Source organism: Amphiura filiformis, chromosome 4, assembly GCF_039555335.1.
Source record: "Amphiura filiformis chromosome 4, Afil_fr2py, whole genome shotgun sequence".
NCBI lineage: Eukaryota > Metazoa > Echinodermata > Ophiuroidea > Amphilepidida > Amphiuridae > Amphiura > Amphiura filiformis.
Genome location: NC_092631.1, coordinates 26,191,887 through 26,213,638, shown reverse-complemented (window position 1 = coordinate 26,213,638; position 21,752 = coordinate 26,191,887). Strand labels below are relative to the sequence as shown.

The window sequence follows — 21,752 nt, the reverse complement described above, 5'->3', positions numbered from 1 at the left end:
CCGTCAGAATCTCACATTTGAAAATATGAAAGAAAAAGGGCCTCCTCATTTTCCTCGATAACTATTAACAATGCTTCTTTTACATAAAAAAAAACACCTCCCTCCCTCATCAATTCATGAAAATCCTCTGGACGAGAACCAATACCAATACATTAATTTTAAATATGGCCTAAACCCTGGTAATACCTGTAGTTCCAGTAGCACAACCAATGAAGTGATAGGCCACGATATCAGACGGATGGCGTTCCTTGTATTGCAGCAGCCAATTGGAGAGCAGACAAGATTTTCCACTTCCTGCATGGTAAGAAAACAATCAACATACGAGGTTAAAGTTGAATTTTACACTCCATTGCTGGGTGACAAGCAAATAGTTTTTAACCAATGAGGGAGAGTGTTTTTTGCTGCGTTTGGAAAAGTGTGCTACCTCATTGGTCAAGAACCAAATCACTTGTCGCTCTCTAATGTGTAAATATTTAGATACAATATAAATATTGCTGACAAGATTTCACTTGGAACTAATTGCAACAGAGTTATTTTTATCACAATGCATTTCTATGAGGTCCACATAACACTATACTATTAGGGACCAGTCACTATTTAAGCCAGGGAGAATGGTAGTTTTCAAAAACATTTTGACCAAAAATTTGTGTTCCCCCTTTGTTCTGTTAAAAAATTTCTGTATTCCAACCTTATTTATTTATCAAAATAATAACAACAAAATATGAGATAACACTCTTTAAAATGTATTTTTTCCTAACTTTTGGCATAAACGTTGTTTAAGTGCCCTATTTTAAACACTACATGTATATATGCGCTGTCCAACGCACACTGTTAGATAACACATATGTATGAACTAGCTATCAATTTGCTCTTGCCAAATAATGTCAGCCTAAAACTGTTGTATTATTTTAGACTATGAATCTACACATTTACCTGATTCTCCACACACAAGTAATGGTTTGCCAGTAAATGTCCCTGCAGTTTTATTAAGCACATGAGAATCAATTGTCTTCAAATAATCCTGTCCACCAATGTATTCACCACCCATACCCAATCTGCAAGGAAATAGAATGCATATTTCAATAAGCCAAATCGGCATTGGAAGTTTGCAATGCATTATGGGACAGTTTTTGCAGTTTTGGGACACTTTGCCCTCTGACCTATTCGGAAGATTCAGAAATACTTGTTTTGTGCAAACAAAATATAATCTAAAATGTTTTACAAGAATGAAAACAAACCCAACAAACATATGATGACAATAATAAATTAATAATTAGTAATAATTATAGCAATTTCCCCGATATGTCAGAGGTCAAAGTGTCCCAAAACTGCTCTCAAAAACCGGAAGTTACAATGTCGATTGGGCTTACTGTAGCCAATGGTATCATTGACCAAGCAACACAAAAATGGAGCTTCATAGTTTATCAACACTGCTGTTTTCTTCCATTTTGCCCATTTTTTATGTGAAATGAATACATAATGACAATTGTTTTTATGCCTTTTGTATTTTAACACTTTAGCTGGTATCACTGATAGAGCCTTTAATTTGGTAAACTGTTTGGTCATCATCATCATCAGAATGCAGCAGCAGCAGCAGCAATATCGATCACCATTGTCATTTTCATCATAACAAAATGTATAAACTAATTCATAGCCATCATTCCATTTATCCATCCCACTGAGGACACCAAACTTGAAACATGTGTCCTCAGAAGGTAACGTGTTATGAAAAATGTCCTCAGAATGAATGTGTGTGTGCTTTCAATCTATTTATTGTCAGTTGAAGAATAGAACAGTGGTGTGTCTGATGCTTAGACATTTATAACATTTATGTTACACAATAGGTTGCTTCTGAGGGGCAAGTTTGTGTTTTAAGTTCTTGGATGGTGGTTATATAGGATTTTATCCACATTGTTGTTTGCCATCATTATATGGTCATCATTACCTGCTGCAATGTCACCGCCACAATCACCGTCATCATAATCTTCATCTCCACATGTTCCACTCATTTTTATACAGGCACCACACACCCATAATCACACAACTATCTATGTTGTTATTGTTGTTGTTTACCATCGTCATATGGTCATCATTATTTGTGGCAATGTCATTGCCACCATCACCATCACCATCATCATCATCATCATCATCATCATCTTCATCATCATCATCTTCATCATCACATGTTCTGCTCATTTTTACACAGGCACCCCCACAATCACACAACTATCAATATATCTTCTTACCTACTGACAAGAAAGGCTTCATGTTGCCCTTGTTGTTGCTCATACTGAGTGAGTTCTTTCACTTCTGTCACTGATGCTAGAATGGTTTCTTTGATATGTTTATATACAGTATCAAACATTAATTTGGCTCCCACGGCTGGTGTGGAGTAACTCATGTTAATATCCAGGCACTAGGAGAGAAAGAAACAGAAATCAAAATGCTGAAAAGAATATAAAATGCACCAAAAAATGAAGGCACTTCACATGTCTTTCAATTTCTCACCATATCTTTTCCTCGCGCACTAAAGTTATCCAGAAAACAACAATCACCCATGGGTGGGTGGGGAATGGGAAACAACACACACACACACAAACGTATAAGGTTGTGCCCAATGAAGTTTTTTGTAAAACTGACATTGTCTTCACATACTTTTTGCCAAAAATGAGACCCTTCAATATACTATACATCAATTAACAAAAATGTCACACAATGATACCAACTTTATTGTTTAATAGCGACTACAAACACAGATTGAGAATATGGATAGGGCTATAATATTTCACACAGACTGAAGGACGGACGGCAGCGTTTTTACTGTCTTACTCCATTGCATAGGGTAAGACAATAATTTGTCACCATGCACTTTACTAAACATTGTTAAGTGAGGGAACATCACAGCTGAGCCTGTTACATAAAAGTAACCCCTCTACTCCAGCAGAGACACCATCAGGGAAGACACATGTCTTTCTACTTCTAGTGCTGTAATCGATAAGCTTTCTGGGTATCGATATGTCGGGAGGCAAACATCCGACATGTCGATAGTATTATCGATACTCACGCAGTTTGAAACACGGATTTGAGTTTACCAATTTTATTATCAGTAAGTTCCAGAAACAAGTTAACAACAAGTGTATTGAAGCCTAACAGCTAAAACTACATGGATCATGCATCAAACAAACGAAAGTGGTATTGCAAATCCGCAATTTTACATGACTTTGGCAATGTGTGCCATGTCGTTTGTGTATCGATACTGACATTGAGTGTTTCGACATGTCGGAAGTCTATGTATTTTCCGACTATCGATACTTACGACAATCGATTACAGCACTATCTACTTCTCACCTTATTTTGTGTTTCCTTGACCCTTCTCTTCAAGTCATCCAGGAATTGAGCTGCATTTGGTCCATCAGTTGTGGCCTTAAACTTCCTGGCTACACCACCATCACCAGATGCTTCTGCCTCAGCAAGGCGTTTGTCATCATATTTCTGCAAAGGAATCGGTCGACTCAAGGGTTCACATTTTGGGAGAATATATGAATCAAATCTCACAATCTAGGCTAACTTAATGTCCATCTTGTATCAGCATTATATTACTGGAGATAACACAGCAAGCTGCTGGGTCAAAGTTGATCCGAGAAAACTTGTTACAATTAATATTGGATTTGATATTGATTTTGATCAGGCCACAAAAATGCCAAATGGGTTGGGTTGAGGACAAATGAGATATGACATCTGAATCAGAAAAGGAAAATCTTTCCATGCAGAACTTTATTATAGATTTGTATATATATTTATTGCAGGAACTATTTCTATTTCGTGCAAACCTTGTCAAAACGCAATCCCTTCAATCACTCCTCCCATCAAGTGATCAATCATCATTCAATACATCCATTGATTCATAACTTGATTTAATTTAATAATCTAAATCTCTGTAACAGCCCTACCTTATCCCTGAAGAAAAAGCAGGCAGGCCTAGCTCCAGGATTATTCAAGTGTCCATGTAAGAATTCCAACTCTGTCACAGCCCTGTCTCTGTACTTGTCAATCCATGGGTAGCGTGGTAAAGCAAAATCAAAGGTACGCTGCAGAAACTCATCCTTGTCACCATGCCAACCATATCTCTACAAAAAGAGTACAAAGTGTGATTTCAAATATTGAATAACCATGGAGCAACACTTTTTCTCTATCAATTCCTCATTTGGTACTACTACATTGTACCACAACAACAATTTGGGAAAGTCAAAGTCTTGTGATATCTAGAAGCATCACAAATTATTAATTGAAGTCCTATACTTTGTCTACTTTCTTTAACACACAAAATATAGACCATGCATGTCAACTAAAGCACTCAGGTCTACTTTTCGGCAAAGTGGCAAATGCCTTAGAACAATTCCCGCCAATTATGAGCTAATCAAACTATATCTTATATTTGAAACAACTTTAAATCTGACAATAATGAACTTCAGTGGGTTTTTTTTATAAGGCTTCTAAAATGTACTAAATGAATATCAAAATAATTAGCCAATACTATTTTTCCAAAGGTGCAATTTATTTAAAGAAAGAAACATTGGATTTACTTGAAAATCATAATTTTGCATGTTTATGCACTTACTATTAAAAAACAAGGCGGTTCTCGAACCACGAGTCTCGCCTGCTTTTGCGACCGCCTGCTTTTGCGATTACTTTTGGTAGAGGTAAATGAATTTGGCGGTTATCGGCTGGGCACGATTATCTGGCTGATGGTGACTGTACCCACCAAGTGTCATGCCCATGCAACAGTTTTTACTAATGTGACCTCAGATGACCCCTGGTGGCCTCAAAATGACCTTCAGAAAATTTGGCTTTAAATGTTGACTGTATGCACCAAGTTTCATGCCCATACGACAGTTTTTACTAATTTGACCTCAGATGACCCTTGGTGACCCCGAAATGACCTTCCAAAAATGTGGCTTTAAATGTTGACTGTACCCACCAAGTTTCATGCCCATACAACAGTTTTTACTAATTTTACCTCAGATGACCCCTGGTGACCCCAAAACGACCTTCCAAAAATTTTGCTTCAAATGTTGACTGCACCCACCAAGTTTCATGCCCATCCGACAGTTGTTACTAATTTTACCTCAGATGACCCCTGGTGACCTCGAAATGACCTTCCAAAAATTTGGCTTAAAATGTTGACTGCACCCACCAAGTTTCATGCCCATCTGACTCTTTTTACTAATTTGACCTCAAATGACCCCTGGTGACCTCGAAATGACCTTCCACAAATTTGGCTTTAAATGTTGACTGTCCCTACCAAGTTTCATGCCCATCGACTGTTTTACTAATTTGACCTCAAATGACCCTGGTGACCTCGAAATGACCTTCCAAAAATTTGGCTTTAAATGTTGACTGTACCCACCAAGTTTCATGCCCATCCGACAGTTTTACTAATTTGACCTCAGATGACCTCTCGGGGGGGCCACTCAAATATGACAGTGTACGCATGCGTGACCAAATTTTTTTCAAACACCCCCTAAATGAGTTTTATCCTACCAGCAAATTTAGCCCCTTAATAAGGTAATTTAGTGTAAAATTTACCCCCTAATGAGTTTTTGGCAGGTGAAAATGCAACAAATATACCCTTTTTGGACTCATAATTTACCAAAAATTTGAAAAGGTACCCTAAACAAGTTTCAGAAAACTACCCTTATTCTTGAAAATCACTGTTTTTAGACCCTAAAGCGTCCACACGCAGTAACTTGCCTTGCCTAAAAAAAACACCCCCTTTTACTTGTTTTTTTGGTCACGCATGTGTACAGACCATTTATGTGAGTGATCCCCCCGGGATGACCTCTGGTGACCTCGAAATGACCGTCCAAAAATTTGGCTTTAAAATGTTGACTGCACCCACCAAGTTTCATGGCCATACAACAGTTTTTACTAATTTGACCTCAGATGACCCCTAGATGACCTCAGTGACCTTGACTCACTAACCAATACAAACTGGTTCTGTCTCGGGTCAAGATGCACCCACCCACCAAGTTTGAGGAACGTGCGACTCCTAGTCTCCGAGAAAATAGGCGGAAAGCAAACTTTAACCAAAACTTTAACCAAATTTGTCACATACACACACGCCCCACACATACACACATACATACGGAAAAGTGATTATATAGTCTCCTGCCTTATCAGGCGAGACAATAAAGAAATTTTTATTGTTCATATATATTACAATGACCATCAATTGATATCAATATTAATATTCATAGAACCAAGGATGTTAAAAGATGATTCCTTCCTCTAAATTCCAACCAATAAATAATTATTATAATCAATCATTTTCGAGAAACAACAATATCACTAAAAGACTATGCACCTAAATGATCAATACCAAATGCAAAGCTATCAACATTCTGTTATAGTTTTAATGTTGAAAAAAAAACTGCTAAAAACCTTTCATATCAAAACCACTGAAGCAAGACAACTCAAAATTTGGAAACATATTGTTTTACTGGTATTAAGCCTCAATGTAAGATAGAAAAACAGAATATGAAAAATTGGACCATACCTCTTTCATTATAATTTTAATATTGAAAATTAAACTTATTTAAAAGACCAAACTGAATCAAAATAGGAATACTTCAATGCACATGGTTTAAACATTACAAGAATCAATAATCATTGACCTTGCTGGCCAGTACTATTGATATAACCTTATTTTATACTTGTTCCTAGGCGTTGTTATATAAACAAACTTGATTGATAAAGGTCAATAGCAATTATGATAATAGTAATAATTGCACTCCCTATGATACCAGTAATAATAATAATTGCACTGCAAAAAGAAACTTATTATTACTTTAATATCTATATTGCTGATATAATATCTATAATATCTATAATATCTAGTTAAAACATGTATAGTTATCATAGCGAAAATTGTAATATTTTAGTGAGGCTTGATCTGCGATGCAAGTTATTTTAAATAATTATTCCATGTACAGATGATCACATTATAAAATTGAAATAATTGAAGTAAATGCAGTAATAATTGAAAAATATACATTAAATTCTCATATTGGTAGCTTCTTGACATTTTGCATGATTATAATACAATCCCCTACAAATGACGCTAAACTCAAATTGAAAACTTTAAAATTATTCAAAACTTTTTTATTGGCCTTATGCTGACAACAGCTTTAAACTTATAAACCTACATTAATAACTGGTGAGTCAGTAACGTGTGCATTCAATGAGCACAGCTTGCTTCAACTTGATGTGTTAAGATGTCACATAGATATACAGCTGTGTTGACATCACCAACTTGCCAAGAGTACAAAGTCTGCAGAAAGTCTTTATAGCCTCCTTGAGTATGGAAATCATTGTCAAGCACTAGAGCTGCTCTATATTAAAATGATTACAAATTGTGCCTTCAAGCTAGTAAAAGTTAATGAAAACGGCTTTAAGGGGGCGGTCATTTTCTTTGGAAGGGGTCCCACAAAAAATAGGGTGTCAAAAATGATCACGGGACTGACCAAAACTGTAGATGTACTATCAAAAACGTTTGTGCACTTTCCCTGCATTTGTTCCAACAAACTAATGGAGATCATATAACACATTTCATGACCTTTTTGAATATTTTTTGGTCTGTATGTGCAGAAGGGGGCAGGGGTTCAAAAACTGTTCAACCCACCCAAGATAGTGGAAGAGGGGGTTGGGGTAGGTCATGAAAAATGTGATTCTGGTCATTCTGGCATATTTGGGACCCCCCCCACAACCCTTCCAAAGAAGATGACTGCCCCCTAAAGACATTCAAGCACTTTTTATTTGGTACATATTTTCAAGAAGAAAATCCAAAATTAAAATTGTATAGTATTTAAAAGGGCATTTCGTGATCCACAGCCTCATCCCCCTACTTTTTTCAAAAAAAGTTGAGATTTTTATACCACTGGAAACCTCTGGCTACATAATGTTTATGTAACAAAAATTTCTTGCAGATTAATTTGTTTGGCAAAAATATTGTCAAATTTGAATTTAGTTCTGGTATACCAGAACGTAATTACAAGACTGGCCTATGGAGCAGTGTAATACACATAATCATGCATAACTCGCAAATATGCAAAATCAGAATCAACTGAAATTTTGGGAATATGCTTTTTTCATGGATATATATCTACTAAAAAATGTCATAAAAAGAGAATGCTAGGATCACGAATCCTCCTTTAACATGAAATTTACCTGCCCGAAAAATCCCACAATCATGTCAGACCTATCCAGTTCTCGCAGACAAATAGCAATAGTAGCTGCTTGAGAAGACAGCTCCGATGTAATACCCCATCGCATGTCCACTGGAACAAATTCATAGCCAGCTTTGAGGCACAGATGGGCCAGCTGAGGCCAGTATTTCTTGGTTAGTTCTTCTCGTTCTTCTTCAAGTCCACCAAACGGAGAGCTGAAGAAGACTCGGACCACTCGCTGTTTGCTTTTACTCTTCTTAGCCTCCATTTTGGAATGTAGAACTCTCTGAAAGAAGAAATAAAAAATGTATTTCTGAAGAAACCAAAAAGATTATAAAGGGTACCAACTGAAAATTACTATATTGGTTTGTCGCTTATGGAGGGCAAATTTTTACATTTTAACATGGCCGAGGTACATGCATTCCCCCCTCCGCAGGCCCAGAGCTGTTCTGTGTTTATGAGCCTGAAGCCTGAAACATATTTTGTGTGGGGGGGGGGGGCACTTGCTAATTAGGAAATGTATAATCATTTCCCACTGTAACGTGATAGACACCAATATAATTTATGATAATGATAAAGGACGAGACGGGGCGTGACGGTGGGGTGTTCCTCATTAGGCTAATGAAATGAAATGATTAGTTTCCCGTCACATTTTTTTCAGTGAAATATGAGGTCATGATTTCATTATTCATTATTTTGGAAAATTTCATTATTGTCAAAACTTTCATTTACATGGCTATTACCTATATTGTTGATGAAAGACCATCTCAAAACAGGTATTAATGCTTAGATCATCATTACAGACATTTTGCAAGAGATTGAGAAAAGATTTGAATTTCTTTTTATTAAAATGAAAAGAAATTTGCAATTTTGTAATCACTAGAAACTTGATGAGGTAATCCTTAAATTTTCATTATGTATCACATCCTCTACCCCTACAACTATAAATCTCTTTTATTATTATTATTATTACAACTAAGAAAAACTGATGATTATGATCAGCAGGGGATGTCAGACATAGAGTTTCAATTTTGATTATTTCCATCTCAATTTTCAGATAATTGACATAATGAAAGTTTTGGTCAAATTGAAAAGGTGATGCCGGCGGGTGACGGGAAACTAATAATTTCATTACATAGGCCTTACCATTTACCCATTTCTCACGTCTGTCAGAGGGGACACCGAGGTCATGAAATCCCTACTGGTTTGTACAGGGCCTTTCAGTTCCAGTCAATTTTCTCAGCATAGAAAACACTGATTTACTTTTATATTGGGAGTTTATTCCCCTCCCTGATTCATAAGAAATCAAACTTTCTGAATTGTTTCACCAAAAATCATTTATTTTATGACATGTTTTGTGATTTCACAATATGGTACAGTGTTCGATTTACCACCTGCACATATATGCAGCTGCAGGTGACTTTGATTCTGTGCAGGTAACTATTTCAAATGTACCTGCACAAGTGCATGTAGAATTTTAGTCGTAAATTACACAGTTGGAATCAGAAACATACAATGTGCCTCTAAATCTTGAGTAATATCCCTTACAAAATGACACCACTTTTACTTTTCATCTGTTAAAATGGTGATTAGTTTCACGGCACAAACTGCTTATTTTATCTGATTAAATTGTGTGCAAGTTACTTTCACTTTGTGCAGGTACATTTTCTATTACCAGCACAAATGCAAGTAACTTTTTTCTGGTAAATCGTACACTGCAATGGTAAGTGCCCGGGGGTAAGTGTTCCTTTCGTGGCCACAGGCGCAAGATGAAACAGCCGAATCTTGGCAAGCAGCACAGCATCTGCAACACGGCATCTGCACCAGCACATTTTCCTGTATAAACAGTGTCAGTTAATGATAGCACCAGTCTCCTGAGTTTTCTTTAATATTCAGCAAATTCCCTCCTAGTTTATAGCCTTGGTGCTATTTTGGAGTACCGACTGAAGACCAAAGCAATATTTCACGAGTCACCATGCTGATCGACAGAATGTAACAGAATTTAATATTATAACCATCGCGAATACTTGTGTGCGGACAGTGCGGTCAAGCGTGTGCATAGGACCTTGTCAGTGGCGTAGCCAGGATTTTGGAACCGAGGGGGCACAACTTATCAATGTACCGACAGAAATATTTTTTGCCAACGGAAGTTGTGATTTGTTGACCCAAATATTTTTTGCATGGTTTGAAAAAGTGAAGAGCAAAAAAAAAAAAAAAAAAAGGATAATAGACGGTACTAACATAAAAACACAAAATATTTAAGTATAATTCCCAATTTTTCATCATTTTCTTTACAATTCTCCCCTTTTTTCTGTCACCCTGAGTAAAAAAAAAAAAGTCTATTGTTAACCCAATTTTTTTTCACTAACGCCTTCCGCTCACCGACGGCCTTACATGAACCGACAGCCATGACGAGCGGGGCACCCGCCCACTGGCTACGCCACTGGACCTTGACTTGTGGAAAATAATACACGCTGGACGGTTAGCAGTATGCTTAATTTGTGAAAGGAAATCTGCAAAATATTATATTGCCCGGCTCTTGATCTTTTCAACTTCAAGTCTAGTCCGAGGTGCTCTGACGATAACACTCCGATCGCCATCACTATTGGTTCACAAGAGCCTCACCCCAATGACATAGTCTCAATTACATGACATAGAGCAAAATTTGACCTGAAGTTGCAGAATATGAGTTTTTGTACCCAAATCTTCAAAGGCAATTCAATGAATGTACAAATATATTGGGGTTTAAGAACTGTTCCCCTGATAGATGAGCATGCTGTGGACCTAGTGCATGCAATCCCATGCAATCTACGTTTATGATGAGGCCAGTGGGACTGTGGGACAATGGAACCGCTACGTGAACGAGGGCAGCAACGAGCTACTTCAACTTTAAAAGTCATGAACTAAAATATTGAAATGAATTGACTCATCATAGTACATTGCTAGTCCGAATAATCAGACCCAGAACAAAATATTAATTTCTGACATGATCGTGTACTGGGTCTGAACTGTTTCCATATGAAATCTTGATGGCCAATTGGACAATAGAAGCACATGGTTCTACGTGACAGCTTTTTAATCCCTATTCATGTTACGTGAATCACGCTATTGTGGACCATCCTTCTGATACTTGACTGAGTGTTTGGACAAGCGGAACGGTCTTTTGTCTACCTCTCTGTTTGTAAACAAACCAGGAGGTCGAAATCGTCCTCCTCGCCGAATACAAAAGTCAGCGTAATAGTACGGCACTAGTACATTGCATGCCTGTTCAGCATCTACAACAGTGACAGCAGCTGCCTGAGCGTTAATAAAACCATGATGCACAACATGACATCAATGGCACATATTTCATGAAAAACACCCTGCCATAGACCCATAAATTTAGTAAGCTTACCATGCACTTCACTGCATCATACACTGCGCTTGCTTCCACCCGGTGTTGACAGGTCGTGGGAATGGAATACTACTTTCGGCAGCGGAAAAACCTGACGTCACACATCATAATCGTAATGCGCATGCCTGCTTCACTCATCAGTCAACACGATGTTTCGCGGGGTTCTTTAAATTCTTTGTTTACATCCGGTATACCGACATGACCGAGTAGCTCTTGTCATCACAATGAAGGAGGAAATTCGAATGATTGCAATGATGGCCCTATTCAGGATTTTTCTACTGTTGGCTATGGTGAGTTTTAGCACAGTATTCTAGCCAGAATACTTTGGTTTTAGGCCATTTTGGTCCACTGTCAGGGACTGCCGCATGCCGCGGTGTACGGCCATACCCCGGGGGCCATACGGCAGTGTATGAGTATGTGTGTACTGCATAGTATAAAAAAATGTCAATGTGTGTAAGCTTACTTATTTTTTAAGTTATTATTAAAAACAACATGAACAAAATATTCATTTATACTAACATGATCGTGGTTCTGGGTCTAAACTGTTTGCAAATTGGACTGAAGAAGCACATGGTCCTACTTCACTGCTTTTTATCCATAAATTATGCTGCAACAGCTGCGAGAATCACTCTATTGAGGTGGACCATCCTTAACTTGTCTTGAGTGTTTGGACAACTGGAACAGTTTTGACAGGTCTTTTGTCTACATCTCTGTTTGTAAACAGATGACAATCCTCACTGAATAGGAAAGTAACAGCGTTAGTGCACTCCTCTCTGCCCAGTATGGTGTACTTTTTTTCATGACTTTATAATTTTAAACTGAGGCCTGACGACATTTACATTTACATTGGGTATTATCTGCTGATGTCACGTCCATCCAAATGATTATGATAGGGTTAGATCTTCCTATTTAGGAAGTCCCAGGAGTTCAAACAAAATTTTAAAGGGATAGTGAAAATCCAACTTCCCCCAGTATATTAAAAAATAAAACAAATAATTATGATCATTCAATCTATGCGTATGGCTACATGGATCGAATTCATGGGTTCCTACCTAGTGCCGTACTATTACGCTGACTTTCGTATTCGGTGCGGACAATTTGGACTTGTTTGTTTACAAACAGATAGGTAGACAAAAGTGTCCTGTCAAAACTGTTCCGCTTGTCCAAATACTCAAGTATCAAAAGGATGGTCCACAATAGAGTGATTCACGCAACATAAATAGGATATTAAAAAACTGTGAAGAAGGACCACATGCTTCTTTTGTCCAATTTGCCATCAAGATTTCGAATGAAAACAGTTCAGACCCAGAACACGATCATGTCGGAAATTAATATTTTGTTCTGGGTCTGATTATTCGGACTACATGTAGGTTCCTACCATGTCCTACAGTCAGTCTGAGGGCCGATGACACACATTCGATGGGTGGAGCGTATGGCTGGGTTGTCAATTTCTTAAGGAGGGTCTTAACTTTGGACCCCTAAATAAATATGTGTGGAATTATAACAGCAGCATTTGCTCAAGAAGTCCAGCCAAAAATTTGTTCACCTATAGCTTTACATTCTAGGCTAGAGACCATTGCATTCAAAATCTAGTCGCATTTGATGAAGCATAACACCATGTAAAGCAATGGAAGTTCAGAAGTAAACACAGCCGATCACGACAGGCGATTGCATCAAAAATGTTGCTAAAATTACACTTCATCAAAATTTTAGACTGTCCAAAAGTTTGAATGCCTTTATCGAACGCAATTTACAGTTGTTTTTAATGTTAATACGCCAATCAAACAATTTATTTTTGAGTCCCAAGTATGTCAGGACCAGGAGCTAGCTAAAATGAGCTCCTTGTCCCAAAGATGGTTCCTGGTCCTATAGCGTAAGTGTAAAATATTGGACACACCAGGAGACCAAACTGGGCAACAATGGGGTAAAAAAGCGTGGGTGCCGACTTAATGTAAGCCTTGTCTACGGTATTTTTTATATTAAATGATAATCAACATGATCATTTTACATATTGATTTCATATGAGAGTCCCTATTTTTCTCAGAATCATATGGAAATTAGAAGTTCCAACTCATGTATTTCAGAAGATATCATCAAAAAACCAGGCGGCGAATGGCATGATAGTGTCGGCAAGTTGTGAAACTTCCGGCCGTGAGGCCTATGGTAGGCCTATTTTCCATATACTCAGTTAGTTTTGTGGGGTTCACTTAACCCCAACGGTTTTAGCATGTATTTATATTATTTATTAACATAGGCCTATTTGTTTGTGATATTTCAAGCGTTTTTAATTTCAAAATAATCCCATGCAATTACACGGTTGACGTAGACTTCTCCGTAGTCCATTTGCCCATTTTGCATACTCTGGCTATTACATTTAAGCATAAAACTCTAAAATTTCTGGCCTAACTAAAATTGGCCATGATGTAATGCATCTTTAAATGGATCTGCCTTGTGATTGGTCGACCATATCTCACTTAGAGAATAAACGATAGGAATTTTTATTTTGCCTATCCTCTACCATGTGATAGAGCGACAGGCAGGTCCAATATTTTGAGTAGTGGATGCGGCGCGGCGGATGCGCCCGGCATCCACTACGATAAAATATTGGACCTGCCTGTCGCTCATCATAGGTAGAGGATAGGCAAAATAAAAATTCCTATCGCTTATTCTCATTCTTAGTCAGCTAAATATTATTTTAATAACTGTAAACAATTTTTTAAAGCAAAAACTAAGTTACCGTCGTAAAAACTCCCTCATTATAAAATGAACGAAACTTGTTTACAACTTCACGTATTCTGTTGCGCGTACTGCTAAGCGCGTTACAGTATTCCGCACTAGTCTCACGCATCCAGCGATACATACTCGCACCTCTACACGCATATTACGCATTATCAAGACGCATGATGGCGTGGGGTGTCGTCTACGGCCTGATAGCGGCACCGAAATGATGCGATTGTCCAATCAGAAATGTGTCTACGAACTAGACCACTCCCGTTGACTAAGAATATGGTTTAAATCTTCCGGGCCAGCGCCATTACTTAACTACACCGTACACAACTATCTGTGGTATTTGCGGCACTTTTATGTTGACATGAAAGTTAATCTCTCATCAAACATCTAGCACGTCTTGTACTTTACCATGCTTAGTACTTGTGGTTAATGGACTGATAAACAAGTATGCTTGACAGTGTGTTTTTAGAGAGCAAAGTCCGGGTAAAGTTCTGCTTAAAATTCAAAGTCCAAAGTCAGATTTTTGGGGTTCGCTTTCAATAAACTGGTAGATTCCAAAATCAGAATTGTTCAGTATTAAAGTGAGCCATTATAATTAGGCAAGATAATGTTGCATTCAATTACTTTTATTGTCACTAATCATCTGATATTTTTAACTCTTTATGACCATTTTACTATTGAATACTTTAATTTTAATAAACATCAGTATTATTATGAGTTCAACAAAATGGGTTCATCATAACTAATAATAACATAAAAATGTGAAAACTTGCACATATAATATGCTTGTGCGACCTATACTGGAATATGCCAGTATTGTTTGGGACACCCATACCCAAATATATAAGCACAGAATCGAAATAGTGCAGAGGAGAGCAGCCAGATTTTGTAACCGGAACTTTAGCAAATACAGCAGTGTCACAGATATGTTAACTAAATTGAACTGGGAAACATTTAGAAAAAAGAAAGAATGATAGACTACAATGATGTATAAAATTTCAAATGGACTGGTCGGGGTCAAGAGCGAGGATTATCTGATTCCTTCACAAGTCACCAGAACCAGGGGAAGCCATCTTCATAAATACCAAAGGCAGCACACCAGACTCAATATCAACAAGTTTTCATACTTCAATCAAACAATCCCAGACTGGAACAAGCTACCCGGGGAAGTCACAGCAGCAACTGCATTAGACATTTTTAAACAAAAACTGAACAATTGTTAGAAGTTCTCAAATTAAGTCCTGCAAGCGCGTCAAGTCAGTTATAATCGAATGAAGTTGGCGAAATGTGGACAATTTGTCTACCCTACTGACTACAACCGAAACTGAAACTGAAGTTATAGCTGTTGTTAATATAGTATTGACACTTTTGGTAACAGGCAACAAAATTACACAAACTGCATTTTTCAACCCATACAATTATCTCAGCTCACATCACTTTTCAGAAATGCCAGCCAGGTTAAACAGAAAGATGAGAATCTAATGATTAATTCTAACCCAGCTGGCACCTTTATCTAAAAATAACCCACAAAAATCTTAACTGGAGCAGATGATCAATGTAGCCTCTCTACTATTATAAGGGTTTATCAGGACAAGTGGTTGGTCAGTGCGAAAGGACTTTTTCAAAATCAGTACTGTAGTGCACTCGGTAAGCGTATCAGAAAGACTCAAAAATCACAATTTTGCAATTTTACGCCCCTAAATCTCTTTGCGTAATGTGTATAATCACAATTTTGCAATTTTACGCCCCCCTAAATCTCTTTGCGTAATATGTATAGTCCTATCCAAAGAGCAGAGATATTACATGTGGGTATTTTGCTGCCAGACTTTTAGAGTAACATTCAGTTGTTAGTCATTTGATATTACTGATTATGCTAATTATGTTTGTGTATAATACATGTTTGATTTGCAGTTGACCCAGCTTATCAACTTATGGAGATGTTAATGGATTGATTAAATCTATGAAGAGTCTGTGAAGAGCACTGAAGATACAATTGATCTGTTGTTGCTACTTGGTAAGTACAGTCAAGACAACAAAACTATCATACAGGTATGCAGGCGGGTTATCGGACACATGAATTTATTTTATTTTGGCCATATTAAAAATAGACAGATGTTTCTATTTTGCTTATATCTTTTATTGCAAATCCACAGAACAAGCTTTCTTGTTGTATTTGGGATTAATAGTTAAAACATTCAATAATTCATATGTTAAATGTAAACATAATGGACCAGAGAGTACAAACTTCAATATGTCATGGCCGCCCTCATCCATGCATTGCATACAACTTATAACAAATAACATATTGATCATCATGTTTTTTAAATATGTTCATGATATTATTGTCTTTTTTCACAGGGGCATGATGATTTGAAAAGGGAACCTCAGGACACCAACTTACAATGTACCTTATGATTACTGTTATGGTTACAGGAAAAACATGGAGCGTTCTGCGTTCATATTCTTGTTGTTTATTCAACCTTCACATTTATCACATAATTCTGTAAATTAGTGTAATCTTAAGCACCAGCATTCAGCAAAAATCAATTGTGATGAATTGAATCATCTTTGGTAGTAGTGACATTTTATCAGACTATCTCCTCTAAAGATGGACAAATTTTTGCGGGAATTTTTGACTCTATATTATTTGACTGACACTGTATGTGTTGCATTGAAAACTGTTGTGGAAGAGGTAGCCCAGTAAAATTAAGGTAAGTAAGGGCTTAACCCACCACTAATTGCCACAGAATCCATATAATCACCTAGTACAGGTTTTGTGCTGGAGTCTTACATACTGTGTCTCGATCGTTTACAGTCAAGGGTAACAGCATGTTGGATTTCATAGTAGCCGATTCAAATCGTATACACATGCATAGAAAGGTGTACACTGGCAACGCAATCGCGTAAACTCACTGATTCGAGTCTGCCACTACAAAATCCAACATGGCTTTACTCTCAAACTTGAGATGAGATACAGTTCAGCTGTATGATGATCTAAGATATATGTAATGGATTCTGTTGCATTTAGTGGTGGGTCATTTTAAATTTGACTGGGCTAAAGTGATTACTCTGAAACATGCATGGAATGGAACAGTGGCGTAGCGTGGGTCATCACATGGGGGGGGGGGCACCGACCATGATTGGGGGCACCGGGTCTGATTGGGGGGGCAAAAGCCGTTTTTCGGCAATTTTGCTATGGGATTTTTTCAAATTTCAGATCGATTGGGGGGGGGGCGTGCCCCTATGATGCTACGCCACTGGAATGGAACTTAAAATAAACAAAAAGTGACCAACTGACAGCTAAGGCAGGCAAGACAAGTTTTAAAGAGTCTGGTTTAGGATTAGAGCTTATGTTACAGGTTAAGCTGGCTGGTTTGTAACTTAAAGGAGGATTATGTGATCCTAGCATCCTCTTTTTATGACATTTTTCAGTAGATATCCACGAAAAGACCTTATTCCCATAATTTCAGTTGATTCCGATTTTGCGTTTGCGAGTTATGCATGATTTTGTGCATTACACTGCTCCATTAGGCCACTGTTGTATTTTCGTTCTGGTATACCAGAACGAAATTCAAATTTGACGATAATTTTGCTAAATGAATTAATCTGCAAGAAATATTTGGTTCATAAACATTATGTAGCCAGAGGTATCCAGTGGTATAAAAACCTCAACTTTTTAAAGAAAAGTGGGGAGATGAGGCTGTGGATCACGAAATGCCCTTTTAAGATACTGTGTTTTTCCCTTTTAAATAGTACTATACTGTAATGAGTGGTATATCTGTTATCTTCAGTAGAATGCACTTTGCACTGCATGATCAGCAATGAGTTTGCTATCTTCAGTAGATAGCACTATGCACTGTATAATCAGTAGTATATCTGATATTTTCAGTAGATAGCACTATCAGTGGATCTGTTAGCTTCAGTAGGTAGCATTATATACCTCATCTAAAGATTCCGCCATTTGATTGGTTAAAAGCGGGCATAGTTTTGACTATGCCCTGAAAAGTAGCTATTCCCCGGACAGAGTTCTGTGTGTGCTTCGTTTCCAGCAACAAATGATATTACGCACTCGTTAATGTTTTGCGCGCTATAATTACGCGGAAATCGTAGATTGTAATTTGTGTTATTAGTAGTGCTCAGTGAATTTGTGCCGTTCACATTGAAACTATTAATTATTTCTCTTCCCAAAATCAATGCTTTTAACCATACAGATGACAAGAATCTGAAGATGTGGTATATAAAACAAATATTGACTGCTTTTTATTCAGGACATGGTTAGAATTATAGGCCTGCGGTGATCTCAAACTACATGCCCCTCGACTCACGCCGGGCATAGTCATATGGTTTTGAGATCACCTTGGGCCTATAAATGGAACTGTGCCTGTCATAGCAGTCAACATGTGTATACTATGAACTGCATAATCAGTATGTATCTGTTACCTTCAGTAGATAGCACTTTATCAGCGGTGTATTTTATCTCCAGTAGATATAAAGCTCTATACACTGTAATCAGTGGATCTGTTATCTTCAGTAGATAGCACTATTCACTGCATAATCAGTACAGTATCTGTTAGCCTCGGTATGATCAGCAGTGTATCTGTTATCACCAGTAGATAGCATTATACATTGTAATCAGTGGATCTGTTATCTCCAGTAGATAGCTCTATACACTGTAATCAGTGGATCTGTTATCTCCAGTAGATAGCTCTATACACTGTAATCAGTGGATCTGTTATCTTCAGTAGATAGCACTCTGCACTGCATAATCAGTGCAGTATCTGTTACCTTCAGTAGATAGCACTTTATCAGCGGTGTATTTTATTTCCAGTAGATATATAGCTCTATTTAGAACACCAGTAGATGAAATGTTAAATTCTTTAAATTGGATTAGACTTTCTGATAGATGGTCTAATCACATGATTTTCTTACCTTTAAATGTATCAAAAATATGTGCCCTGAATATTTATGTAATCAATTTGACTTTGTTCATAATGCTCATGATCACATTACAAGGAGTCATTCTTCAAACACATTGATTAAATGCGTAAATATAATTCTAACAGTGGTAAGCGTACATTTATTGTAAGAGCTGCAAACTTATGGAACAATTTGCCACCATCATGTCGTGTAAACCTTGAAACTATGTCTTTGCATCAATTCAAGACAAGCATCATTACTACTGCTGAATTATAATCATTTATATTGTATGTATTTTTAGATTTATATCGTTCATGTACTTGAGATACATTTATTTTCTTTCACACTTATTTATTGTATAAATTACTAAATATCATGTTATTTTGTAAATAATCTGTAAAAATGTTGTAAATATCATTGTATGAGGGCCTGCTTGGAAAGCAGTGCTTGCCACTGAAGTAGTTTAAATCCCTCAATAAAGATTTCACAAATCAAAAATATAAACTGTAATAAGTGGATCTGTTATCTTCAGTAGATAGCACTCTGCACTGCATAATCAGTATGTATCTGTTACCTTCAGTAGATAGCACTTTATCAGCAGTGTATTTTATCTATATCAGTTGAACTATGATAATCCCTATTATCATTTATAAAATTAGTATCAATATCTTGAAAAGTAAAATTAGTATTGATGCTATTTAAAAGTACTACACCCTTGTTTTTGTGCCTATTTTTTGCATTTTTCTCAAAATTATAGCGTATTGGTGACAAGTAAGATATGTATATTATTGGGGCAAGGACTACAACTACTGCACTGGAAATTTTATTTCAGCACAGACAACAGTTGTGGAGTTACAGTCAAAAATGAGGGAAACCAATATTTGATCAATAAATCAATAACTACTTGACTTGAGTTGCTGAATTGTCAGTGCAGTAGTTGTAGTCATTGCCCCTATAATATTCATATCTTACTTGTCACCAATGCACTATAATTTTTGAGAAAAATGCAAAAATAGGCACAAAATTGGCCAGGGGTGTGGTACCCCCTTAAAGATGATTGTCTAATCTGACATTTTTATTCAAATCATGGACTGTCAAAATGTGACTTGTTCCTGGTTTTGTCAGATCTGGTCACATATCTGTTATCTTCAGTAACATTGATAGCACTAGACACTGCATGATCAATGGTGTATCAGCTATCTTGAGTAGATAGCACTTTACATTATGCAGTCAGTTGTGTATGTTCTCTTCAGTAGTTAGTACTTTACACTGCATGATCATTGATTAGTGGTATGTTTGCTCTCTTCAGTAGATAGCGCTATACATTGCACAATCAGTCGTGTATGTTCTCTTCTGTACATAGTTCTTTACACTGCATGATCATTGATCAGTGATATGTCTGCTATCTTGTGTAGATAGCACCATACATTATTCAATCAGTTGTGTATGTTCTCTTCAGTAGATAGTACTTTACACTGCATGATTAGCTGTATGTCTGCTATCTTCAGTAGATAGTCAGTAGATAGCACTATACAGTTATACACTATGCAATCAGTGGTCCATATGTTAATCTGTAATCTTCAATTCAGTAGGCAGCACTTTGCACTGCATGATCATTGATCAGTGGTATATCTGCTATCTTCAGTAGATAGCACTATACACTAGTTGTGTATGTTATCTTCACTCAGTAGATAGTACTTTACACTACTTGATCATTGATCAGTGGTATGTCTGCCATCTTCAGTATTGATAAAAACAGGTAAAATCACAAGGCTGTCACCACCTTCCCCTCATCTACCTGGCACACAATGCATGTCACTTTCACTTATCTTTACTTTTATTTGCTCAAACTTAATACTACTGAGTTCATCTGGCTAATCGACCACTGTTGTCTTTCTGATTTAATTTTTGCCTTTAGAAAATACAATCAATAAAGGAGATACTCATTACCATGGCAGCGAGGTCACATCTATTATTATGGGGTGGTCGAGTAACATCAACATCAGAAGTACATGCATGCATTGACAGCTAACATGATGCCCTTTTCCCTCCAACATTTCAGAATTATATTTTTGGATTAATGAGACTATTAAGGGGGTACTACACCCCTCGATAAATTTGTGTCTATATTTGCATTTTCTCAAAACTAATAACACAGTGGTAACAAAACTTATGTAAGGAAGCCAATTACTACACTGTAATTTCAGTGACCCAAGACAAGCGGTTCGTTATTTATGATAAGAAATAAGGTACCGCTAGGATGTACCTCATTTCCTATCCTATATACTGAATCGCTTGTCTTGAGTCACTGAAATTTCAGTTTAGAAATTGGATTCCTTGCCCCAATAATAAACATAACTTTTGTTACCAGTGTGTTGTTTTTTTGAGAAAAATGCAAAAATAGTCACAATTTACCACAGGGTGTAGTACCCTTAAATCATATTTCTGTTCTAGTACAGGAAGGTAAAATATAACACAACATGCAA

General features: G+C 37.0%; 1 protein-coding gene and 1 long non-coding RNA gene across 3 annotated transcripts in view; one reads left to right on the top strand and one right to left on the bottom strand.

Moving 5' to 3' along the window:
* The window catches only part of LOC140150737 (TPR repeat-containing protein DDB_G0287407-like), a 71,984-nt gene extending 60,312 nt beyond the window's left edge, over window positions 1–11,672 (bottom strand). Inside the window, exons 1-7 of the mRNA XM_072172837.1 lie at window positions 11,620–11,672; window positions 8,227–8,511; window positions 3,951–4,127; window positions 3,349–3,492; window positions 2,247–2,416; window positions 934–1,055; window positions 187–294 (exon numbers count right to left, since the gene is read on the bottom strand). Coding sequence (XP_072028938.1) covers window positions 187–294; window positions 934–1,055; window positions 2,247–2,416; window positions 3,349–3,492; window positions 3,951–4,127; window positions 8,227–8,511; window positions 11,620–11,622 — 1,009 coding nt within the window. The 5' untranslated portion in view covers window positions 11,623–11,672. The remainder of the gene's footprint in view (window positions 1–186; window positions 295–933; window positions 1,056–2,246; window positions 2,417–3,348; window positions 3,493–3,950; window positions 4,128–8,226; window positions 8,512–11,619) is intronic.
* A 35-nt stretch (window positions 11,673–11,707) lies between these two features.
* LOC140150735 (uncharacterized) lies at window positions 11,708–21,394 on the top strand. Of its 2 annotated transcripts, XR_011858841.1 has the most exons (4): window positions 11,708–11,909; window positions 16,261–16,363; window positions 16,708–17,060; window positions 21,185–21,394. It is a non-coding gene; the product is annotated as an uncharacterized lncRNA (long non-coding RNA). The 2 variants fall into 2 exon arrangements; XR_011858840.1 differs by lacking the exon at window positions 21,185–21,394 and having other exon boundaries at window positions 11,710–11,909; window positions 16,708–17,465.
* The last annotated feature ends 358 nt before the right edge of the window (window positions 21,395–21,752 follow it).